General features: G+C 41.5%; 1 protein-coding gene across 7 annotated transcripts in view; it reads left to right on the top strand.

The window, feature by feature from the left end:
• The window catches only part of PPP1R1C (protein phosphatase 1 regulatory inhibitor subunit 1C), an 82965-nt gene that overhangs the window by 39424 nt on the left and 16445 nt on the right, over positions 1 to 27096 (top strand). For 3 of the 7 annotated variants that reach the window (XM_039495209.1, XM_039495203.1, XM_039495204.1), the window contains 2 exons: positions 339 to 376; positions 4019 to 4079. In XM_039495209.1, coding sequence (XP_039351143.1) covers positions 339 to 376; positions 4019 to 4079 — 99 coding nt within the window. Of the gene's footprint in view, positions 1 to 338; positions 377 to 3418; positions 3499 to 4018; positions 4091 to 27096 lie in introns of all 7 variants that reach the window. The other 4 variants (XR_005586292.1, XM_039495206.1, XM_039495205.1 and 1 more) reach the window with 3 other exon arrangements.

The following is a 27096-nucleotide window of genomic DNA, read 5'->3' as shown; positions in this document are numbered from 1 at the left end:
TGCAAACATAAAAGAAGGTGAAGTTCCTGTCCCAAAGGCTTGCAATCTAAGGGACAGATTTTCAAAAGAGCTCATCACCACCTGTTGTTCTGAACAGGAGCTGTTGAGTGCTGAACACTTCTGGAAATTTGGCCAAAGCACTTATATGTTTAGAGGGTGTTGATCTCTTTGGCCTACAGGACAGACAGAGCCTAGTGAAACTTGTAAATCAGTGGAGTTATTCCTTATTTACAGTGGAAATACTGTTGAGATCAGAATACAGTTCACAATATTTACCCTGGAAAAAACCAAGTTTTTGGTACTCCCTTTTCTCTAATTGAATCTTTTCCCTTTTATAGAAATAGATGAGAAGAGAAAGAACAACTCACAAGGAGAAGTAAGTTAGTTACATTTTTTAAATTGTGGGCTATTGTTTAACAACCATTTTGAAATATATTAATTCTTGTTTTGCTGGTTTATACAATTGTTTATATTATCAGGCTTCTGTAACTGACACAGCTTTTAATGGATGAAGCTTCTAGATCAGGGGTAGGCAACCTATGGCACGTGTGCCAAAGGCGGCACGCAAGTTGATTTTCAGTGGCACTCACACTGCCCGGGTCCTGGCCACCGGTCCGGGGGGCTCTGCATTTTAATTTAATTTTAAATGAAGCTTCTTAAACATTTTCAAAACCTTATTTACTTTACAGACAACAATAGTTTAGTTATATAATATAGACTTATAGAGAGAGACCTTCTAAAAAGGTTAAAATGTATTACTGGCACGCGAAACCTTACATTAGAGTGAATAAATGAAGACTCGGCACACCACTTCTGAAAGGTTGCCGAACCCAGTTCTAGATAAATGGCTTTGTACAGATACCTGTTGCTCCTTTAGTTCTGGTCAATTTCTCCATTAGTCTCTATTCAGGTTAATGAGCACAGCAAACGCGATTCAGTAGTGCAGGGGAGATTAGGGATTGCAAGCTTCCTTTCTAATTCTGTATCAGGGCCAGAACTAGTGCTCATTGAAATCAATTAATCTTTCCATTGACTTCAGGGGACGTTAGCTCAAGTATTAAGTTTGCAATGAAGTCTAAGGTTAGTTCCTCCAGTCCCATCTCTCTCTCCCCCAAATTCTCCCACCTCCCTTCGATCTCTTTCTCTTGTTCTGGTGTTTTAAGGAAGCAAGCACTGCTTTAAATAGCAATGGGCAGTATTGTTTCAGACATAGATCCAAATACAGACTTCTGAAGCCTTGCTGTGGTGAGGAGCAACGGCATGTCACACGCAGAGCATCAAGAGCACTCTTTGAATACAACAAATGTTTTATTCATAAACAGCATCTTTCCATCCATTATGATATAATAGGATAATAGTATTGGCCATATTTATGTGAAAGTGTTTTTCCTAAGAGCCAACTTAAATTAATGTCTGTTGAAAGACTAGATCTGTTAGAAAATACACTGACAGTGTACTAATCTCAAACACGCAGCGAAATATAAAGAGGCCTTTCAAGTGAATACTTAAGAAAATGATGAATTTCCATTGCATCACTATAATAAAATACAATAGGAAATTGATAAGATGAAAGAATAGTTCTCTTAGGCCTTGTCTACCCAGTTTTTGTACCTCTATAATTGTTTTGGTCAGTGATGTGACATTTTATGAAACTAGATATACATTAAGTATCAGAGTGGTAGCCGTGTTAGTCTGGATCTGTAAAAGCAGCAAAGAGTCTTGTGGCACCTTATAGACTAACAGATGGTTTGGAGCATGAGCTTTCGTGGGTAAATGCATGCATGCATCTGACGAAGTGGGTATTCACCCACAAAAGCTCATGCTCCAAAACGTCTGTTAGTCTATAAGGTGCCACAAGACTCTTAGATATACATTGCACAACTCCTAATATAGATGTAGTTATGCCATTTAAAGGGGGCTTATACCAGTATAGCTTAATCCCTTTCCCATAGATGGTTATAGACACTTTTATACCAGTATAATTACATCCACACAATAGCTTTATCTATTCAGGTATAGTTACATATTAGTTAGATACTGGTATAGTACAACTTTGAGTGTAGACAAGGCCTACAAACTTAAATGTGTCAGCAGAATTCCCTTACATCAAGCCCCACTAAAAGCATGTAATTTGAATGTTTAAACTATTTATTGTTTTAGGAGAGTTTCAATAAGAACATAAGAACGGCCATACTGGGTCAGACCAATGGTCCATCTAGCCCAGTATCCTGTCTTCCAACAGTGGCCAATGCCAGATGATTCAGAGGGAATGAACAGAACAAGGCAATTATTGAGTGATCCATTCCCTGTTGTCCAGTCCCAGCTTCTAGCAGTCAGAGGCTTAAGGAAATCCAAAGCAAGGGATTGCATCCCTGATTATCTTGGCTAATAGCCATTGCTGGACCTATCCTCCATTAACTTATCTAATTATTTTTTTAATCCAGTTATACTTTTATCCTTCACAGCATCCCCTGGCAATGAGTTTGACTGTGCATTGTGTGAAGAAATACTTCCTTTTGTTTGTTTTAAACCTGCTGCCTAATAATTTCATTGAATGACCTCTGATTCTTGTGTTATGTGAAGAGGTAAATAATACTTTCTTATGCATTTTCTTCACACCATTCATGATTTTAGAGACTTCTATCAGATTACCCCTTAGTTGTCTCTTTTCCAAGATGAAGAGTCCTAATCTTTTAAATCTCTCCTCATCCGGCAGTGTTGCATACCCCTAATCATTTTTGTTGCCCTTCTCTGTACCTTTTCCAATTCTAATATATCTTTTTTGAGATGAGACAACCAGAATTGCACACAGTATTCAAGATGTGGGCATACCATGCATTTATATGGTGGCATTATCATATTTTCTGTCTTCTTATCCATCCCTTTCTTAATGATTCCCAACATTGTGTTCGCTTTTTTGACGGCCGCTGCACATGGAGTGGATGTTTTCAGAGAACTATCCAAAATGACTCTAAGATATTTCTTGAGTGGTAACAGCTAATTTGGACCACATCATTTTGTATGTATAATTAGGATTATATTTTCCAATGTGCATTACTTTGCATTTCTCAACACAGAATTTCATCTGCCATTTTGTTGCCCAGTCACCCAGTGACAATTTATTGGGAAAAAAGGTGTCTCATCAGTTTGTTTGTGCACTTTTATGAATGTCAGTATTTCTTTAATTATTCTAGAATTAAATCTGTGAATGTTACTTTTTTGGAGGCTTTTTTCTTTTGGATTATCACTTCTACTATTTATTTATTTGGTTGCACTATGTCTTTTACTGAATGATGATGAAAATAAATCTTTCAATTCATGTAAAGATATATTTCCCATATGGGTATCAATTTTATATGGAATGTTAGTTGTATAAGCTACTTTATTTTAATGCTGAAAAACACTTCTTTATATCCAGGCTTGTTTTAAAACAAAGTTGGGCCTATTTTACCCAGGAACCAAAAGAACTGCACCTGAGGCCTTGTCTATACTACTGTGGTAAGTTGACCCAAGTTATGTGGCTTAGGCCGACTTACTGCAGTGTCTACACTGCGCTGTGTAGACCGAAGGTGCTCTCCCATCGACTTCCTTTACTCTTCTCGTAGAGATGGAGTACTGGAGTCGACCAGAGAGTGTTCTGCCATTGATTTAGTGGGTCTTCACTAGACCTGCTAAATCGACACCCGCTGCATTGATTGCACCAGTGCCAATCTACTGGTAAGTGTAGACAAGGCGTTAGACACAACTCTCCGTATCTAATCGTGACTTTTCATATAGATAGGTGGCATCCCAGGAATTGGGATCTGATTCATACAACATGCCTTCTTTATGAAGAACTCTTGCCATTGATACAGTTACCCTTGTGAATTTTGAACAATTGTACGGTGTAAAGGTGCTCTAGTTCTGGATATCAACACAGGCTACAAAGGAACAACACAGGCTACCCCCACAGGAAATGGTCTGACATGGTTTGACACTTTCCTTCTATGTTTATTTAACCTCTTTCTCTTATTCCTAGTCACAGAACGCCTCCCCTAAGCAAAGAAAGCAGAGTGTGTACGCTCCTCCTGCCATCAAAGGTACTGTTCAGGTACTGTTTCTCGTTATGCTAATGCATGTTTTGTTTCTGCCCACTGGTTTTCCACCATCTCCCTAGAGTAAAAATCGACAACTAGATAAACAATGAGTACATTTGCCCATGGATAACTCAACCCAGGAACAGTTGGTTGCTTTAAATCTTATCTATCTGTGCATCTTATCTATGCATTTTCATACTCTGAATTAATTTCCCTCCACTTTTTCCTCTTGAAGTATCCTAGCTGCACTGGTATAAAGCAGTCATTACTTCTCAGCTTCTAAATGCTATCACCAGCCTGTGGTAACACATGCTTAGATCCCAATCGTTCAGACCAGTACTTATGCAATTAGTCCCATTGCTTTGAATGGAACTACTTGCATGAGTAAGTGTTTGCAGGATCTGGCTCATACAGCTCACTAATTCTTATTTAGAACTTTCCTTGGTGTTGTATCCTGCCTGTTGGGCAGCTGCTAAAAGGATGGAAGGCTAAAGCTGCACACTGACGATTTGATCTTATGAGGTATAGAGCTCTTAGGCTGATATCATGAGGAATTGAGAATTCTCAGCATCTCCTGGGAGGGGTTTGGCCCACATCCTCTAATGTATTTAGGTGCCTAACTCCCATTGATTTCAAGTGAAGTTAACCCTAAAAACCTTTAAGGATCTGGGCCTTAGAGATTTTCAGAATTTGGACCTGAATATGAGCAACAGGAGTGGAAGCAGTGATCAGGATTAGTGAACTTAGCCATAGTTTCTGAAATGATACTGAACCTTGGCCACATTTGCAGCTAAGTATGTTCAGAACTGGCTCACTTTCACCTTTGATTGACACTTATTGTCAGCACTGGGTCATTTTCATAGTGCAGGCAAGGGTCCATTCTTGCAAGGTAGAATGTGTCTCCTGCCAGGTGCTGAGTGTCCTCAGTTACTATTGCTTCTAATAAATGAAACTGATCACATAGTAAAGAAGTAGAATTAGTGTACGTTAGCACTATTTCCTATAAAGCTACTAAATAATTATGAAATACCCCATACTATAGTATGGTAGTTTAGCCTATAATCCAGGTACACACATCTTGTTCCATAATTTGAAAGCTCCAGCTCTGCTCACAGTAGGAGCTATAATGATATTACCCATGTGCATGGGAATTATGTACCACGTAGAAGGTAATTATTTACTGCTCCAGGTTAAAATTTCATTTACTGGATATTAGAAATATATTGCTCTATCCAATTATATTGATTTTCTAAAAGAAACAGCCTTGGTATGGGAATAATGTCTATTAACCCCACATATTGTATTGCTGTACACTAAATTCAAACTAAATACTGTGTAAAAAGGTTCTAGGTGTATGTGAAAGTTCAATTTCTGTATTTCCTCATGATGATCTTGGTTGTCATGGGCTCACAGCTTTAATATCGTCTTGGGGTATCAGGTATGTTTAGAAACTAGAGCTGCTTACTCGTTCTTTAGGATAAATGTAGGAATGGCTAATTTCTATTGAGATCCTCACTGTAGAGTGACAGATTTTCTAGTTAAAAATTATTTGGTTTTCTCTGAGGTAGAAGAGCTCACAGCTGGGCTGAAATGGTTTGTAAATAAAACAAAGCAAAACAGCACACCGCCACAAAGTTATCCCTAAATACTACAGGCCAGATTCTGCTCCCAGTCACAGCACTGTGAACCTGAACAACTTATCAAGTAAATGAATTACTTTAATGTGAACCAGGCACCTTTTAGTTCATGTACCCAATGTCCACACAGGGGAGTTACAGCACTTTGGTGTGCTCTGCTCTTTACTCCCGAATAGTCCAAACTGTGGGGCAGCATAGAATAATAGAACCATGGGGATAGAAGGGACTGCAAGGGTCATCCAGTCTAACCTCCACCCAAGATGCAGGATTTGTTGTGTTTCAACCATCCAAAGACAGATGGTTATCCAGCCTCCTTTTGAAAACCTCTAGTGAAGGCACTTCCATGACTTCCCTGTTCCATTGTCCTATTGTTCTTACAGTTAGAAACTTTTTCCTGAGTTTTATTCAACATCTGCTGTGATGCACTTTGAACCCACTGCCTCTTGTCCTGCCCTCTGTGGCAACAGTGAACAACTTTTCTCCATTTTTTTTATGGCAACTTTTCAAGTATTTGAATACTGCTATCATGTTCCCCCTTAACCTCTTCTTTTCCAAACTCCTCTTTTCAAGTTCTTCAGCCTTTGCTCATATGGCTTGCATTCTGTCCCTTTGATCATCTTTGCTGCTTGCCTCTGCATTCTTTCCAGTTTCTTCACATCCTTTCTATATATTGGTGACAAAAATTAGCTGCAGCCTAACCAGCGCCAAGTAGAGTGGTATTATCACTTCCCGTGACTTGCATGCTATGCCTCTATTAATGCAACCTAAAATTGCATTTGCTTTTTTTTTTTTTTTTTTTTGCAATAGCATCGCACGGTTGATTCTTGTTGAGGTTGTGATCCACCACAACTCCCAGATCCTTCTCAGCAGTGCTGCTGCCAAGCCAGTTATCCCCCATTCTGTATTTGTGCATTTGGTTTTTTTCCCCTAAGTGTAGCACCTTACATTTGTCCTTATTGAATTTCATTTTATTGTCTATAGCCCAGCTCTCCAATTTATCAAGATCCCTTTGAATTTTAGCTTTATCCTCCAAAGTGTTTGCAACCTCCTTTCCCCTCCCTTCATCCCCGCTGCCCCACCCCTCGGAGCTTTGTGTCATTTGCAAATTTGATCAGTATGCTCTCTATTCCTACATCCAGGTCATTAAATAACACCAGACCTAGTACAGATCCCTGTGCAACCCCACTTGAGACCTCCCTCCAATCTGATACCATTCCATTGATAGTTATTTGTTTGTGGTTGTTTAACCAATTATGTATCCACATAATGGTAGTTCCACAGAGCCTGCATTTCTCCAGCTTACTTATCAGAATGTCATGTGTGTCAAAAGTCTTGCTAAAGTCCAAGTATATTAGGTCCACTGCATTCCTCTCATCCACCAAACCAGTTACTCTGTCAAAGATGGAAACCAAGCTGGTTTGCCATGATTTGTAAATCCATGCTGGCTGCTAATGATTACCCTTTTATCCTCCAGATATTTCCAAATTGAATGTTTTATACATTGCTCTAATAGCTTCCCAGGTACTGAGGTCATGCTGAGTGGTCTTTACTTCCCCAGCTCCTCCTTTCCCCCATTTTTAAAAATGGGCACTCCATTAGCCCTTCTCCTTCCAGGACTTCTCCTGTCATCCATGAGTTTACAAATATTATTGCCGGTGGCTCTGAGATTTCTTCAGCTAATTCCTTCAGCACTCTGGGGTGAATAGTATCAGGCCCTGTTGACTTGGATTTGTTCAAATTAGTCATATAATCTCTGATGTATTGTTTTACATATCCTGATCTGCATCCCTTCCTCTTTATTGCCTATGGTAACTTCGCTAGTGATCCGGTCACGTATTATTTCTTGTGAGAAGACTGAAGCAAAGTAGGCATTGAGCAGCTCTGCCTTCCTATCATCTTCTGTTACCAGCTCATCTTCTCCATTGAGCAGCAGTCCAACACCATCAATGATCTTTCGTTTTTTGTCTGACATATTTGTAGAGCCCCTTCTTGTGGTCTCTAACATTTATTGCCATCTGTAACTCATTCTTTGTCTTGGCTTTCTGGATTTTGTCCCTACACGCTTGCGCTGTGTACTTCCTTGGTGACATGCCCCTCCTTCAATTTCCAGTATGTATCCCTTTAGGTTTTTAGACAGCTGAAAAGCTCCTTGTGCAGCCACATTGGCCTCCTGTGGCTCTTATCTTTCCTCTGCATAGGAATAGCTTGATGCTGAGCCTCTAATATTACATCTTTTAGGAACTGCCAGCCCCCTTCAACTCCTTTTCTTCCTAATTGGTCTTTCCATGCCTACTATTTCTCTGAGTTGGTTGAAATGCACCTTTCTGAAATCCAGTGTCCTTGTTCTGCTGTTTCATGTCCTCTTTTCTATAGGGTCTTGAATTCCATCAGATCATGATCACTTCCTCCCAAGTTCCTGACCACCTTAACATTTGCAACTAATTCATCCCTGTTGGTCAACACCAGGTCCAAAATGGATGACCCCCAGTTGTTTCCTCAACTTTCTGAATCAGAAAATTGTCCCCTACACAAGCTGAGAACTTGCAGCACAAATTATGTTTTGCTATAATAGACTTCCAACAGATATCAGAGAAGTTAAATTTCCCCATTAATACTAGCTTATGTGTGTTAGCCAATCTTGGTACCTGCTTGTGAATGCTCCATTCACTTCCTTTTCTTGATTTGGTGGTCTATAATAGACCCCCACCATAACATCGCTACTACTATTTTCTCTTTTTATCCTCACCCTAAAGCTCTCAGTAGGTCTGCCACTCACTTCCTCTTGGACCTGAGAGCAAGTGTATACATTCTTGACATACACCATGATGCCTCCTCCTTTCCCCCCATACTTATCCTTCTGGAACAAACTATATCCCTCAGTGCTGGTACTTCAATCATGGAAGTAGTCATATTAAGTCATAATTGTCTTCATATACCATGACTATCTTAATGTCTTGTTGCTTTTCTTCTTGCCTCTTTAATGCAGTTGTGGTTTCTAGTCCCTTTTCCAGAATTTAGCCCCTTCCCCTTGACTTCATTACTTGAGCCTAGATGTACATTGGATGGATTTTTGTCACCATCATCCATAAGACCTAGTTTATAGCTCTTCTTATCAGGTTAGCCAGACGATGTCCAAAGATGCCATTCCCAGTATTTGATAGATGGAGCCCATCCCAGCACAATAATCCTCTTTCCTGGAACATCAGCTCATTGTTGAAGATACCAAAGTCCTCTCACCAATGCCACTTGTGTAGTCATACTTTTACTTCCATGATTTAATAGTCCTTTCCCAGGCCTTTTACTTCAACAGGGGGTATGGATGAGAAAACCACTTGTGCTCCAAATTCTCCTTCTTCTCAGAACCATGTAATCTGTAATGATCCACTCAAGGTCATTCTTGGCAGTATTGTTGGTGCTCCTGTGGATAAGTAGGAAGTGGTAGTGGCATGAGGGCTTGATGAGTCTTGGCAGACTCTCCATCACATTCTGAATTCTAGCTCCAAGCAAGCAGCACACTTCTCAGGATTCCTGGTCTGGATGGCAGATTGATGACTCTGTCCCCTTTAGGAGGGAGTCCCTGACTACGACCACCCATCTCCTCCTCTTGGGAGTGGTGGTCGTGGAACTCCCATTCCTAGGACAAAGCATCCTATGCCGTCCGGTTGACAGTCTCCTTCTGATCCCTAGCCTCAGATGACTCTTCCAAGGCACTCTCAGCAGTAGTACCTGTGCAGAGAGCCTGAATACAGGTGCTTACCTCTATCTGTGTTGGAGGTATACTGATTCTCTTCTTCCTTCTTCTGGAGGTCATGCGCTGCCAATTTTCTTCCCTGCTCTTCAGTTCCCTCTGCACTGCCCTCTCTGATTTTTTGGCTTGCTCTACTGAGAGTACCAAATCCTGACTTCTGCCCAGGAAGTCTTCATTTTCTTTCATGCAATGCAGAATCGAGACTTGAACCTCCAGTCCTTTAACCTTTCTTCCAGTACAGAGACCAGCTTGCACTTTGTACAGACCCAGTCACTTCTATCCTCCAGGAGAAAGACAAACATGGCACATCCTGTGCAGGTCACAACAGCTAATCCCTCACTATCCATATTTTCTTCCTTATAATGTATCAAGAGCCTGATCAGACAATGTATTTACTGTTCCCAGAAGCCTGAAGGCAAAAACTCTGTGGGCGCTCTCCCTTGGTGACCTCCCAGGCAAACTCCCTCTGTTTACTTCTTCTCTGTTGACTGCTCAGTAGGTTCACCACTGGCTGCCTTTTTATAAGGCTGCTGGCTCAAAGCAGTTGCCCCCGCTCAAAGCCTCCCCTGCTTCACACTTCAGTCAACCACTCAAAGCCCACATAGCCCAGATTACTCCAGATTTACAATGGTGTATTTGATGACAAAATATGACCCAACTGGCTTAATATTTGCCACTAATAGGAAAACTCATATGACACAAATCCATTCATGTCTTCCTCTGTTCATTTGTTATGACAACATGCATGTTATTTAGTATAGGCAAAGGGACTAAAAAGCAAAGAAGTATAATAAAAATGGACATTGAAATACATAGGCCTACAAAAGGCAGAATTCTGTAAAGAGCTAGGAATAATTTAGATTGTTCTGTTTTAGTAGCTGTTAAAGATCCTTTTTAGCAATGTGTTGATAATAGGGCCCATAACTATAAATTACTCTCAAAATATTTGCATGTTTTGCTTTCCACTGGGCCCAGTTTATTAATTTGTTCTTCAATTGGCTTAGAAAGTCTACTTCACAATGCAAAAGAGAATGAGATTTTGGATGCCGGACTACCCACAAAAGGCCTCTGGACATAGTCTGTTCTATATCTTCTATTGCTGTTATTAGTGAATAATCTTGGGAGATGGGACAGGAATACATTCTGTCCCTTCACATTCCGAGATGAGTAATAAATCTCAGTTCCTGTCCCCAAGCCTTAAAATAGCACTACTACTGGAAAAGAGCAATAAACTCTACCATTTGCTATATTGCACTGGAGTTTTAACATTGACTTCTCAGATAACCCCAAGCCCACAATAATTATGCAACCATATGAGTGCAAAGCCTGGAAGCACAGTGCAGCAGTAGACATGGAGGCACTGCGATAAAGACATATTGTAATGGAGGGTAGGATTTATCTTGTGTCTTCAACAGAAAAATGTCCTAAAGAAACAACAGAGAGAACCCAAGAAGATTTATACTTAAGTCTGACTCAAGACCTCTAAGTTGTTTCCTTGGACTATTTTTTTTTGCAAGCCCCTCATTGTATCGCTAGCAAGTTTCTTGAAATGAATATGAAATTCCAAGACAGAGAGAGAGATTACTGATGTACTGATTTCATGAAATTTAATGGAGTGGGCATTTAGGGCTGCAGTTGAAGGGAGAGAAAACAAGAGTAAATTAAGTTGAGACAAGATGGATGAGGTAGTATCTTTTACTGGACCATCAGTTGGTGAGGGAGAGACAAGCTTTCAAGCCAAATAGAGCTCTCCTTCAGGTCTTGGAAAGGTACTCCAAGTGCCACAGCTATATTCAAAATGGAAAAGATTGTTTAGCGGATGTAGTTAGCACATATTCTTAGAGACCATTCAAGATAGTCTCTAACACCTGTTAACACCTCTGAAGTTGTAGGACAAAAAGTGGGGTTAGTGGGTTACAGATTGAAGTAATAAGCCATAAATCCAGTGTCTCTGTTCAGTCCATGATTGTCAGTGTCCAGTAGAGTTATTAATTTAAGCTTCCAGGCTTGTCTTTTGAAAGTATTCGTCAGGTTTCCTCTAAGGATGAGGACTGATAGGTCAGACACTCAGTGATCGCTTTGTGAAAAGACCAACAGAAATTGGTCTAATAAAAGATATTACCTCACCTACCTTGTCTCTCTAACATCCTGGGCCTGCCATGGCTACAACTACACTGCATACAGTAAATTAAGTTGTCCTTTGTGATACCAAATTAAAACATATTATTAATTTATTAGATTAAAAAGATGGTAAGCAAAAGGTACCTCAGGCAGCAGTAACTTGTGATCAATAAGCCATGCATCACCCTGGTTAAACTGTAGCAGAAGTTGCAGGGGCCCACAGGGCCCACCTATCAGTGTTGATGTGTTGGGATCATCATGGACTACATCCACATCATGACAGTTAAGTGGGGCCTCACTTGCTCCCTGCAGCAGGTACTACACAGCTTTTTCAGGATGGCTTCCGTGGATTTTGGCTCTGTCCAGTTATTGGCTCCACTGTACCCACTGTAGTCCGTAAATTGCAACACGCCGGTTTGTGAGTTGTGACAAATTCCAAAATCATATGATGGTACAACTGACAGGTTCATTATTTGCAAATATTTGTGTATATTTTGGCTTCTTCTGGATATTTTTTCCTATATGAAAGAGCATCAAAAGAGCCCCTAGGGTAGGAAATAGCTGACTCATCCTAGGTTGCGGGGTTTTGTGTTTTGCTTTTTACTGGAATGCAGTATGATGGAAAAATCAATGTGAGTGCTATTGATTTAAGAAGATATCTGCAGAGGGAATCAGACAGCAGACCAGATAACAGTTCCGTACGCTATCCTTGTTAGTATTATATTACTGTGCTTAGTGGACGTCAAGAGTCATTTTCCATTTTACTGTCGAAAATGTCTCTCTTTTTTTTGCATCTCCCTTGACGGTTGCTAATTCAATGCTAATACCGTAGTATATGTGTTTAGCAATTCAGACTCTGAAGACACTATTCTTGTTGCACCAAATTGTGTTTTACCTCAATATTTTCAGCATGTTATAGTTTTACTTTATCTCGTGACATCATTCTTTTGATATATCCACCACTTCCCCTTCCTAACTCATAATACTACCAATAATGAATAATATACTGCAAACAGGAAAGCGTGAAATTGTTTTGTCTAATTTCAAACCCACTCCTAGGATGGTCCAAATCCTCAGCTGATGTAAATCAACATAGCTCCCTTGACTTCAGAAGACCTGTATGGATTTATACCTGATAAGGATCTGGTCCTCTGTGTTCAAAAGTTCACTGATTTTTTATTAATTATTATTATTTACTGATTTATTTATTTATTTAGTAAATGTATTTGCCCAACTCCACTTACAGTCCTGCCTATCTCCCCCAACCAGCACCCTCCCACACACCTCACTCACTCCTGGGCCCTCCTCTCCCGACTCTGCATGCTGCTCCCACTTTCTACACTCACGTACACAGCAGTCCTGATTCCCCCCACATCTACTCCCTTCATTCTTGAGCCCTGTCTGCTCACATCCACAGGTTTGCGTCATCCTGTGACGAACAGGATACTGGCAGCCAAAGAGAGGATTCTGGACTAAGTGGACCATAGATCTGACCCAATATGGCAAAGTCACTGGGTGGCTGGCCCTTAAGAAGAGATGAGTCTCAGCCCCACCTGTGACATCACCAACTTTCTTTGCCAGGTAGGAAAAGGCAGATGGTCATGTGACCCAATCAGGCCTCTGGGATAGATAACGGAGATGCCTGGGAGAGACTTTGGGTGAAGCAGAGGACAGAGCTGGAGGAGCTGCAGGAAGTAGGAAGGCAGGGGACTCACTAGAGGAGATAGGTCATGGGAGGGAGGACTGAGGTGGGGTGACCTGACCTCCAACCTGTGGAGGAAGGCTGGAAGATCACACCACAGCAGAGAAGCCCTCAAGCAAAGGATTTTATTATGAACGTTTTGTTTTGAGTTTTGTTTCTTAAAAGAGTGTGTTGCCAGTCTGGTTGGAACTGGTGGAGGGCAATTTAAAGGGATTAAGGAGAAACTGAGCGCAAGCCCTTTGTAATTATTTATCCAAGAGGGAAGGGATTGGGCCTTCCACCAGAAACTGTGTGTAATGACTCAATAAATTAGACCCTAGGTATCTTGTTTCAAATACTTTGGATTGTGGAAAGTCTCTGGGAGACCTAAGACGGTACTGAGGGTAGTGTGCCTGCAGAGATACCTCATGCCATGAGTGGTGCTCTGGAGATGGTGACCGTACTACAGGTAACCAGGGGCCAGATTTTTAATAGTATTTAGGGACCTAGCTCCTATTGAAATGTCCCTGTTTGGGTCCTGTTGGTCCCACTGAATGACCCAGTATTACTTGGGTCCTGCTCCCCACATCTGCCAATCCATCTTTCTCCCTGTAGGATCTCACAGTATAGCAAAGCAAGGAAGGATCTTCATTTCCCTTTGTCATGGGCTCAGGGTCTGCCAGGAGCCAAAGGGAGAGGAGAAGTATTGTTCTCCACCTCTCCCTGCCTCTCTAAATCCAAATCAGGGAGACCTAAAGTGATCCAGGAGCTATATTGGGAGATCTAAATTTGCCCTTCTCAGGAAAGGGAAGTAAGTGGGAATGTGAGTCTTTAGGGTATTTTCACACTCCTGCCTGTGGGCAGAGGAAAGGGGGCTATTGGGAACCACATGGGACATTCTTCCTCCTCCTCTTGAACCCACAGAGGAGAAGTCATAGGTGGTAATGGTGTTCCCATATGGATAGAGACTTCTGTGGGAAGAGACTTTAAGCTGCCAGTGCAGATGGCAGACTGCACTTACCCATGCAGTAATGTTCCCTTGGTGCATCTTACCAATGTAGAATGAAAAGAGCACATGTACAGTCTTAGGGCTGCTACGAGTGACTGCTCATCCCCACACTTGACTCTACACCCAGCTAGGCTTCCCTTTATCTAGAGAAATGGGTGTGGCTTTGTACAAGTCATCCCCAAAAGGAAAGCTGGGTTTAAATGCCAGGAAACATTGTGTGAGGTGTTCGCAAAACCCAGACTTGCCAGAGTTCTCCTATCTGTACATTATGTACAGTCTATCGTTGTCAGTACTACCAGCCGTTTAAAGACCAAAAAGCCCTTCCATTCTACGAGATCCCAAAGCACTTTACAGACTTCACCAATGATGTGTCAAATTATGGCTACCCTGTGTGGATATGCTAAAGGGGCAGAGCAATAGGAATTCTTCATTTGCTCTGATGCTCCTGCCCAGGAAACTACCATAGGATCTGATCCAAAAGCAATTGAAGTCAATGCAGAAATTCCCACTGACTTCCAAGGGCTTTGGATCAAGCCTACAGAGTGGCTCTTTTTGTTTGCTGAGTCAGCATTGCCATTGGCCATCAACAACCCAAAATTTATCTCTTTACTCCGAGTCAGAAGGTGACTTTGGCTCCATTGTCCCTCTTTGAGTTTTATGGCAGCTCAGGTTTTATTCCTCTATACACAGCACTGGTTAGTGTGACAGGTTTTCATGGTTTCATTAAAAACTCCAGGAAAATAGTTGATTTAATTACCCCTTTTAATGTATTTTTGGTCTGCTTAGGAATAAAGGTATGTTTTAGAGATGGACCCAAGCTACTAAGTTTGGAACTGGATTGACTCTGAACTTTCTCAAAGCCATGGGATGTTTAGAGATAGGATTTTGGTTTGGCCTATTATAGATCTAGGATCCCTTTGTGAAGTCTGGTATCAGAGCCATATTTGAACTCTTCCAGTTCAAGCGGTGTTCAGCAGAGCTGGTTGAAAACTTTTAGTCTAAACAGTTTTCCATAAGAAAATACAGTTTTGATTAAACTCCAAATATCTGTGAAATTGTACTGATTTTTGACAAAATCTCATTTTGAAAAAAATAATCTGAAACATGTCAAAACATAACAGTTCAGCAAGTTGGAAATGGAAACTTCTCCATTTCAAAATGGCTTTGTTAAAAATTAACTTTATATATAAACTTCAAAAATGGTTGAAATTAAAACACAACATTTTGAATTTACTGATTAGAAACAATTTTTCCCTTTTGAATTTCTCTGCAAAAATTTTCAAAAATTTGGCTTTTTTGTCCCGATTCAGGATTTTTAAAAAATATTGAAATTTTCCAAGGACAGAAAATCTGTTTTCCATCAAGTTCTAGTGTTCAGATACAGGGATTTGATGCATGAACAGCTCGAGCATTTACAGTGATGGTTGATTGAGCTCATTTTGTGAAATTCCTGCTTGCTCTTTCCTCTAAAGGAAACAACATGCACCATAAATCATTAAAAGCACGATGTCCCTCCTGAAATATGTTATTTATTAGAAGCAATTAATACAATATGTGGCCACGAGCCAAATCTGGAACCCCTTAGGCCAACTGGAAGGTGTCTGATGCATCTCATTACTTTGTGACTGCAGGTTAACAAGTTATGTGGATGTGGCCTGGAGATTTTGATGCTTATTGCGAGCATGGTGAACACTGAACTCAGGGAGCCCTCGAGAATCGCCAGGCTCAGGGTTCCCTGCAGCTTCAATCACATAAATCTCAGGTTAGACTTAGCCAGACTGTCAGAAGCATGAAACATGCCTCAGGACATGGGGAACAGCCAATATCCATGGAACACTGTATATTGTTTAAGTATAGGCTTCATATGCTAGCAAACTCTCTGAACTACACAGTTCTCCAACCCTAGTTAAATAAATTAGGCCAACAGCAAGAAACATTGCATTATATTACAAAGGAAAATACAATGTTTTTGCCAGTGTCACACAGCCCTGGCAGAGGTCCTCCCAGCTGCACACTCAGAAGGCTGCTGCATTTGGGTCCCACACTAGCCATCCTGGGTCCATGTGCCCTTAAGCTTCCCTTACACTGAATAGGCTGCAACACTGGTTCTTTCCTGGTCCTCTCATGCATGTTTCCTGGGCCCAGGGCCCCTGTCTGCCACCTCTTGACGGAAATGGGATCCAGTGCCCCAGCTGCCAAGGCCCCTGGCCGGGACCAGTACTGACCCCCTAGACTCCCTAATAACTTAAGCACTCCCTCTCCCACAATATCAACATTGTGGATACTCAGGTTTACACATACCTCTTCAGTGACGCACAATAGTGATCACAGATTCACAGACTTCGTAAGGGTTCCAAAAAACAATTACACTTTCTCTTTAGTATCAGAGGGATAGCCTTGTGTCAAGGTTCCTCCCCCACTCTGAACTTTAGGGTACAGATGTGGGGACCTGCATGGACACTTCTAAGCTTAATTACTAGCTTAGATCTGGTAACACTGCCACCATCCAGAAATTTCAGTGTCTGGATCACTTTCTGTCCCCCCAAAACCTTCCCCTCCCTGGGCAGCCTTGAGAGGCTTTTTCACCAAGTTCCTGGTGAACACCGATCCAACCCCTTGGATCTTAACACAAGGAGAATTTAACCATCCTCCCTCCCTTCCCCCACCAATTCCTGGTGAGTCCAGATCCAATCCCCTTGGATCTTAACACAAGGAAAAAATCAATCAGGTTCTTAAAAAGAAAGCTTTTAATTAAAGAAAGAAAGGTAAAAATTATCTCTGTAAAATCAGGATGGAAAATACTTTACAGGGTAATCAGATTTATATAGCCCAGAGGAACCTCCTCTAGCCTTAGGTTCAAAGTTACAGCAAACAGAGGTCAAATCCTCTCAGCAAAAAGGAACATTTACAAGTTGAGAAACCAAAAATAAGACTAACACGCCTTGCCTGGCTATTACTTACAAGTTTGAAACATGAGAGATTGATTCAGAAAGATTTGGAGAGCCTGGATTGATGTCTGGTCCCTGTTAGTCCCAAGAGCGAACAACCCCCAAACAAAGAGCACAAACAAAAGACTTCCCTCCACCAAGATTTGAAAGTATCTTGTGCCCTTATTGGTCCTCTGGTCAGGTGTCAGCCAGGTTTACTGAGCTTCTTAACCCTTTACAGGTAAAAGAGACATTAACCCCTAACTATCTGTTTATGACACCTTGTTAGTCTGCATCTGTAAAAAGCAACAAAGAGTCCTGTGTCACCTTAAAGACTAACCGATGTATTGGAGCATAAGCTTTTGTGGGTGAGTACCCACTTCACATGCGTCTGACGAAGTGGGTACTCACCCAAGAAAGCTTATGCTCCAATACATCTGTTAGTCTTTAAGGTGACACAGGACTCTTTGTTGCTTTTTACTTTCTCTTTAGCAGCACAAGAAACGAACAGATGCAGACAAAACAAGAAAACACCTCTATGCAGTACCCCACCCCAGTTTCCTCACTACCTGGAACATTCTCTGGGCTTAGGTCAGTGTCCTCTAGGAGTATAGAATCACCCGCTCCTGCACATCTTGTCTTCTAAATCATGGAGTCTCTCCTTCCTGTGCAGCCAGTTCCCTTCTTCCTAAGATGGTCCTCTATTTAACAAGACCCTTCTGCTGTGAAAGCCTGATCCTCTGTTCCTCTCCCCTGCTCAAGCTTCCTATGTGAGTTCCCTCCCCAGCTTCTCAGCATTTGTGTTGTAAAGGGCTGTACCAACACCTGGTTTCTTTGTTTCTCTTCTGGGAAATTCCACTGCCCATAGCCTGGTGCTGAGACCTTGGAGAAAACTGACTTTACCCCCAGACTTCAGCCATCCCATTTTTCTGTATGGGCCAGGTCTAGTCACTTATCATTAGCCCTTGACAACTGTCTTTTCAAAGGTAGCTGCACCAGCACCACTCCTTGCTCCTTAGCACAAGAAATATGAAGTAAGAATACAGTAAAAATCATCACAAGAGCTTAAATATGCAGAGTTCATAATATCATTAATTGTATGTAGACCAATTGCCCAAGTCATCACAGCCTGTAGTTCCCTGGAGGCAACATTTCTGCATTATATTTAGAATAAGTTTAATTAGAGGGCGAGGATGATAATAGCGTCCGTGCTACTTCCTCAGAGAGAGTTGGGGAGAAGGAGACGCTCCAGTCACTGAAGAGCCTCATAGGGTGGGGGGAAACATTCCACAAAGAGTTCATCTGCACTTGGGCTGAATTCTAGGATGTTGCTGAAGATGAGCGAGGGTCCATCAGTCTGCACAAATCTAGGCTGGTGCTGTTTGTGCAGCCCCCTTCTTCCCCATCTCTAAAATGGAAATGATTGATGACCCATAATTAGTACTGATGTTGTGAAGGTAGTTCAGCAGGAGGACAGGTCAAGGAGAGACTGTGCAGCACTTTCCGAGCACACACATACTGATCTATTTGCTTCTCAGTGGGCAGTGCTTGGCCTTGGAGATCTATGAATTGGAGTCAGAGGGCCCATATTCCCAGGAGGGTCTGTTATGGACAGGACATGGGGGGAAGAGGGAATGTGGACAGTGAGACTGGAAGCAATTCAGCCCCATGGACAGAGCAGTGCTCAGGGCTTAATCAAGTTCCATTTGTTCAACTTACCTACTCTTTGCAAATGAAACAGGCCTTAGGAGCTGAGCACTTACTGGCTAGATGGTTGGGACTGCTCTGCAAAGCCTTCAGTGGCCTAAGTAGTGTCCACCGGCCCTTACCTAACCCTCTTATGGAGCAGGTGGTGAATGGGAAGAGCCATATTACAGTAGCAGCATCCCTCTCTTTGCTCACTGACCCCTTACTTCCTGCATGCTGCTGCTGCTGTACCACTTGCATTGCCTTCCACACCCAGTCCCCTCCCTTTGTGCAACCACATTACCCTGATTCAGCTCTGGGGCTCTCCATGGCAACAGAAGAGGGGGAAAGGAGTTGCCTTGCTGTGCTGGGATTGGTGTGCCTCACTCACTTAATATTAATGCACTGTGGCACTGCATCATCAGCGTGCTGTGTTTCTTCATGTGTGTAACTTCCTGTGATGCCAGTGTGAGTTACATATGTAAATCCTGAAGCACTGAGAGAGGAGAATTTACCCTGTAGTCTTGTACCTTCATGGGGTTTTCTTTTGCTAAGTGAGCAGCTTAAGTGTATCACAAAATGTATATTCAGCTTTCGTTTCAATGAGTCTGACGTTATTTTGGCTCACACCCCATACCTGCTTTGGCTCAGACCCCCATACCTGCTTTGGGTTTGTTTATGTTCATCATCAATATTTCACTCAGAATGCACAAGAATCATGCTGCACATTTCTCACTGCACCACGGCCTTGTCCAAGCTTCCTTGAGAAACCCCATCTAATGTACTGGAACAAGCAACGGAGCTTCCTCTAATGCTATTATAGCAAATGACAGGATGTTCCTGTGTATTCTTTGTAAAGATGCTCCACCTCCGGTGTCCTTGTTCTCCCCCTCCCCCTGCCCCAACATGCAGGAGAATGACTCAAAGATACAATTAAAAAATAATTTGAGTTAAATTAATTAGTGAGTCACTGAATTAGTGAACGGGCTACATTACCACACTGCCACCTCACGTTCAATTGGCAGCCACCACTCTGCTTCTGGCTGCAAAATTGGCAGACACTGCTGTAGTCTGTATTTAATTTCCGACCATTGGCAGCCTTGAGCACATTTCATTTCACACAGCTGGCAGCTTCTGCTTCAAAATGGCTCCGACCTTGGCTGCAATAAATACCAAGTTACTGTTAGAATGAGGTGTTCAGTTGACATTAAGCTTGATATCTGTGATATAGCAAAATGGAGATGTTTGTGTTAGCTTGCTATCTGCCTCTATTACCTGGCATGCGGATATAAAAAAGATTGCACAGTTTATTACTATCAGTCCCTAAACTTCCATAGGTAGTTTAAGGGCCTAATCCAATGCACACTGTAGTCGATGGGAATCTTCAGCTCAGCCTTAAATCCACAAGGCTGGTACTTTCGCAGATAATAATGGCTAATGTGGTTTATTTTCAGCTGTGTAACTTTACTCTTTTGCTAGGAGGAGGAGAAGTTTTTTAAAAAAATGTTTGTCTACACATCAGCATTTACAGCTTGTGAATAATTAACATTATTGAGTATTCGTTATCTGAGACATAGAGAAACAATGTAAACACCACTGTGACATTATTTGCTTGTAAGCAGTAAACAGCAACATTAAAAAAGTAACTTTTTTCGGAGGTAATGGCATAAGAATTAAAATGTGCGAAAGTCAGTATATTATTTAATATATAAACTAGAAAGTGCAGGAAGAACTGGCTGTTTTGTTCTAGTTACTTGGTCGTGAAATGTACAGTATTTACAAATTCCAATAACTTTTGCAATGTTACAAAATTAATTAATTAAACATTTTTACAAGAGCCGAAATATAACAGTGCTTTAACAAAAGGTGATCATTCCGTATAAGAAGATATAACAAACTCCACTGCAGCCACTCATTTGGCAAGATTATTAATCTTTATTTCCTGTCATCAATCATCTGACTAAGGTCAAAGGTTAATATCCATATTACATGACAGACGCCAGTATCCCCTGACTCCAGTGATAACTTGCTTTACAAGCAATATATGTGTAAGCTTTTCAGTGATTTAGGAGTTCATCTCATGTAAAGTATCAGAGGGGTAGCTGGGTTAGTCTGGATCTGTAAAAAGCAACAAAGAGTTCTGTGGCACCTTATAGACTAACAGATGTATTGGAGCATGAGCTTTCGTGGGTGAATACCCACATGCGTCTGATGAAGTGGGTATTCACCCACGAAAGCTCATGCTCCAATACATCTGTTAGTCTATAAGGTGCCACAGGACTCTTTGTTGCTTATCTCATTTAAAATAACTCCTAGTCCCTTAGCTGTTTTTTACCACCACCACCCCAGCCCGGATCTATATCAAGAACAGCTGTGTGTGTATATATATATAGATATTTCCACATTTATATAGAGTTTTAATTGTGAAAATCTCCAGTTTTCAAAAGTAAAGCTGTGTAAAGACAACTTGAAAATCGTGAGTACTGTCTAAGCACCACATTGAGCTTTGCATGCTCCCAGTTACATCAACTTTTGTTGAGTGCATATGTGCAGTGAGTGACAGAGCAAAATTGCCCCAGTTAAGAGTGTAATCTTAGTAAGGCTTTTAAGTCTCTCTCTCTCTCTCTCTCTCTCTCTTTTAAGAAAACATACCTTTAAACCCAGTCCTTCAACTTTTAATGTCTCCCATTAACTTCATTTGGGATCAGGATTAGGTCCTTCTAAAAAAACAATGATTTTGAGGCAGGGCTTTTGAAAAAGCATGTTTCACATAAGAAACTGTCATGACTTCATGTAAATATTCATGTGAGTATGTACAGCAGGAGACAGTGATGGGGTTCTTCTGTACAACTTGAATAAAACCAAGCAGGATTCCAGAGAGGAGTTGATGTCCATTATATTGTTCTTTCTGGAATGGTGCCTCAAGATTATTTATCTTGATTTCTGCCGTCTGGTTTCTCTCTGACCTGAGCAAGTGTCCAAGTTAAATACCAGGCTTGTGATAGCTCTAGCTTTCGAGGGCTACGTCTATGCTACATACCATGGTGGCGATGGGCAGTGTAGCTATATGCTGCAGTGAAAAACAGGCTGTGTCTACATTGTCCAGGAAGGTGTGGTTGTCCAGGAACCCTATGAACCCTACAGTAGGTTAATAACTATGAACTCTATGAACCCTACAGTAGCTTAATTTTTCCAGTAATGACAAATTGAGCAAAACTTGCAAGGCCCATAATAAAAGGTTTAAATTCTTCTAAATTTCCCTAATCCTATTTATCATCTACTATTCCCTAACCTGCTCTTTTTTTCCTGAGAGAGTCTAAATGCCTGTGGCTTTTCCCAGTGAAACATCAGAATACCGTGTGAATTATATGGCCGTTCACAATGAACCAGTGCAGCTTGACAATGAATACTGAAAGTGACCTGTTTCTGATCAAGCAGCTGAGTAAATATTTTTTTCAGAAAGTTGGGTAATGACTAATTTCAAGGAAGTTGTGAACTCATAATTATCCAGAAGCAGAAAAAGAGGCTAGATTGTTTGCTGTGAATACTTCACTCACCTCTAATATTCACCTTTGCTAGGCACTGTGGGCACAGGAAGAAGTCTACGCAAGTGGAGTGCTGAGGCTGATGAGGTGAAATCTAGCCCAGAGCCAAGATACAGGACCCTGTGCAATTGATATGAGAAGGTTTCACCAGGGTTATTCCAATTGACAGGAATAACAACTTCTTGACTATATGAGACACCTAACTATCTCTAAGGTACTTGGATCTGAGCACCTCATAATCATTGTAATATATTTATTAGAGCTGGTTGGAAACTTCAATAATACCTCTTGCTGCTGAAAAAATGCAGTTTAGTGAAAACCTAAATGTTCTAAGGAAATGTATTGATTTCAACAATCCAGATTGGAATTGAGACACCTCTCAGATTAACCAATAGTTTTGGGATTAGAGCACTCATCAGGGATGGGGGAGAGCTAGGTTTAAGTCCCTGCTGTGAATCAGGCAGATCAGGGACTTGAACCTGGGCCTCCAAGATCCTAGCCCTCACCATCAGGCTCTTTTAGGAGGTGTCTCTGTCTCTCTCTGAACTTTTTTGAAAAGCATCATTTTCATTCTGCACTAGAACAAAACCATGTTTTGAAACTTTTACATTTTTTGCAAAACAGAATTGTTGTTTTCCAGCCAGCCCTAGTATTTATCATCACAACACCCCGTGAAAGAGGGCAGAATTATCCCCACTTTACAGATGGGGGACTGATGCACTGAGAAACTCTGGGCAGGTCTACACTAGAAGAGCCACACTGGGGCATCTGAAGTGTGTCTGGTGAAGATGCTCTATGCCGATGGGAGAGTGTCTCCTGTCAGCATAATTACTCTACCTCAGCAAGAGTCAGAAGCTATGTTGGCAGGAGAGTGCGGTGTGGACAGCGCTTAGGTTGCTGTAACTTGTGTTGCTTGGGGTGTGTGTCTTTTTCACACCCCTGAGTAATGTAAATTAGATTGACTTAAGCAGTAATGTAGGCCTGCCCTATGTAACTCGTTCAAGTTCACACAGGAAGTCTGTAGTACAGCAGGGACTTAAATCTGGGTTTCCCAGATGCCAGGTCAGCACCCTAAACATTATCCCTTCTCTTTGACACCACATCTGAAGCCCTCTGGGGTGGAGACCGGCCTATGGTTCTTTGTTATGAATATGAAAAGCTGAAGTATAAACATGGAATGCTTTTTAAGTTACCAAAATGTTTTTTGGCACTAATGCTCCCCCTAGTGGCTCTTAAGTGGTTTTTATTGTTATTATTTCTGATCAGTTACTAAATTCAATTTGTAAAGGAATCATAGTAACTATTTTAAAGTATAGAAAAGAAGGGTTATAACAGAAAAGAGAGAAGTGATTCTGAAGACTACAGAACTGCTTTGTCTGATACCTCAACATTATCTTGTCTAGTTTGACAGCAATTACTAATCACTTACACATAACTATTTCCCCAAGTCCTAGGGATATTTGGGTCCTGGGATGTGGGTCAAGCTCATTTCTAGTTAGAACCTTGTTAAGTATAACAGAGTTCAAACCCAGCTGCAGATAGCACAGTTCTAATACCAGTATGCTCAGGGTCTGAAAAATCTAGGTACAAGTGCACTGAATTTTTGTTTTTGTGCTTTGCAGAGAAAACTAGTAAACTGATATTTGCTCACACGGGTTACTATTTGTTTTTGCCTGAAAAATTCAGCGTAATCCACAGTGGTTTCTTTCAGGTTCTGGCTAATAATGTAAGTGCCACATAATATGCTTCCACAATTAAATTCTGGTTGTTCTGAGTGCTGGATGTAGGGTATTTTGCTATCTTAGGCCAACTGGAAAATGTATGTCTCTCACAGCATTCAGTCACCCACACTATAAAGAGTCATTAAAGATTTTGCTCCCCCTAATGTTTTGCTGCCCTTGGCAACTTGCCTGCTCAGTCTGTGCAGTAGAGTGGGACCTGGCTGTATCCAGTGCAGTTCAAACACTTTGTAGCTATGGTATTTTCTGATGCTTGAATAGTAAGGTGATATGCTTTAAGAAAAATTGACTTGGATGTCCGTTCCAGGTAAGTGAAACCACTGGTATTAAAACAATAGCACCAACCCAGCATGTTTTTGTTTGATGTATTTTCATTTGATTGAAGTATGCATTAATTTTACTTTCTTAGTACACTTCTGGAAAACCTGTATCTTATAGCAAAGTGGTCCTGTGCTCTAGCTAAATTTAGGTCAACACTTCAATTGCTAACCCTGTAAATAGAGGAGGAAGAAAATAGGGCTGGTTAAAATGCTGACTTGACAAAATCAAAGCATTCCATGAGAACACGCCTATTCCATCAAAACTCACAACAGAAGCCAGGCAGGTACACACCTGCCTGCCTGCCAGGCAGCAGGGCTGCCCAAGTCCCTGGCTTTGTGGGCTCCCAGACAGCCCAACTGGCAGGCTGGCCAGCTCCTTGGGCTACTGTGCTTTCCACCTCCCTGGGATTTGCAGCTCCCAATGCTGCCCAGGTCCCTGGCAGCTTACGTGGAAGGTAGTGGGCTCCCTGGTCTGGCTGGTTGGCTTTGCTGCTTCCTGGGCAGCTCTGGTCCCCACCTGTCAGGGTTTCTGGGCTACCTGGCCTCTGCAAAGCTCTAGAAGAGAACATAAATCCAGTTTTCACAGCTGGGCAAGTGAATCATCATGGAAACAGAAAGTATTTTTACACAGATGATGGGAGACTTGTTTCTTATGCTGATATATATTCCAAGACACGTGATACTTATTCCCAGGCTGTGACATTAACACAAAACCTTGGTGCAGAACCACACCAGCCCCAGGGGAGCTTTGGGAAGCAGTATCCCTTAAGAAGAGCTCTTGTGGAGTTTAGAAGCATTCAGTGTGTAAGGGTAATCTGTACTGTTTCTTTAACTCTGTAGCAGGAAGCCATGCAGATGGGGATATGTGGAATTTTCTGGGCAGAAGCTCATCAGGGAATCAGAGAAGCTTCATAGCTTACCGTTTTGCTAGAGTGAGCTCCCCCTGTGGCCAGCCAGCCACTGGACTGCCTCATCCCTATCCTTTTGAGAAGCTTCGTTCCCACAGGACACTAGCTTGTCTATTGAGGGAGTTCTAAGTCTCAGGTTGTGGCCAGCCTCTCTGCAGCAAATAAGGAGGAAGTTCCTTGTATCCTATTTCCCTGTTTCAACTCACAATCGGGCCTTCCTTTTCTGATATACTCATCATCATCACTAATAATAATAATAGCACTTCACTCAGAAGGATACCAAAGCCCGTCACAAATTGTGTACATAAATAAATCTAACACTTCCAAGGAGGGCAGCAGCAAAGAGGCCATTTAGCACGCAACTGGGGGTGCTGGGCCGACAGGAAGGGAAAATTTTAGTCAAGGCTATTGTGGCTAACTGCTGCTGTTTTAAAAAAGAAAAAATATCACAAGATTTTCAATGTTCATGGAAAGCAGGAAATTGTTTGCTTTCCCCTCCTCCACACCCACTAGTAACTGCTATAATACCCAATTTATCTAGGTCACGTGGTTGAAGGCTTGGCCTCTCTGAGATTTGACTCCATGCTTTCAGGCAGTCAGGATAATTCAAACCTGATGTGTACACTGCGTAGCCTTTCAATGCTGCTTCTAAGATTTTTGTTACTGAACATGATCAGTAGTTGGATAATGGTGCTGAAGGCTCGTGAGCTGTGGTTTGGCCATGTCTGTATTATATGTAACATATACCATACATTTTATAGAAGTCTAAATGCAATGAATCAACATAACACTGAAATGAAATGTTTTGACACTATCAAAACCAAACGCTTCAGTGGCCCTGAACTGACATTTTGTTTTTAATTTTGATTTCACAGGGCATTTTAAAATTTTGTTTTTCATTCTCGAATAGAAGGGTTTTTTCTGACTATCCTGTAGAATGGAAATTCCAGTTCCTGACCAGCTCTAGAATTGAGGATGACACATGGATTGGTGGGCCAGCTTTGTGCATGTGGTATGAAGTCCCTGGAAAAGTGGAGCTCTGTGCAGCTGCACAAAATGGAGTCCTCAGACTGCCATATCATTTTTTATGTGCACTATGTGCACTTATAAACTCCAGACGCCCCAGCTGACACGGTACACTAACAGTGTTGTGCATTGCAACAGATGTCACCTCCATGGGGAGAGCAAAAGAAAAGACACCTAGTGTTACTTTTATACAAAGTCTGTTATTATTAGAATTAGGGGAACATTTGAGGTTTATTTTTCACTTCAGAATGAAACAAAGATTTCACATTCAGAGCTCTTAAATAATTCTGCACTGAATTACAGCCATGTTACCCCATTGAAGTCAATGGGACTCCAGTGGGCATTCAGCACATTGTATGGTTCAGCAAAACATCTGTATAGAAAAGGGCCCCAACCCAAACTTCTGGTGAAATTTGGATCCAGATTCTGATTCAGATCAGAACTTAACAACTGCCCCGTTTAATGAGCTGAACCAAAACCTCAGTTTATAAGCAGTCTTTAATTTAGAGAGAGTTTGAATTTGGATCTGGACTTTGCAGTGTAAGTCCATCTCTGCAACTTCACCAGAGTTTCTCAGCATGTAAATCAGTGCAAAAACTGTCCCTCTGTAGAATAGTTTTAAATAGTTTTAGCCTAAAGTTCAAACTCCTCCGTATTCCCAGTCTTTCCTTTT

Source organism: Mauremys reevesii, linkage group 11, assembly GCF_016161935.1.
Source record: "Mauremys reevesii isolate NIE-2019 linkage group 11, ASM1616193v1, whole genome shotgun sequence".
In the NCBI taxonomy this organism is placed as follows: Eukaryota; Metazoa; Chordata; order Testudines; family Geoemydidae; genus Mauremys; species Mauremys reevesii.
The sequence above is the reverse complement of the archived record's forward strand: the minus strand, read 5'-3'. Positions and strand labels throughout refer to the sequence as shown.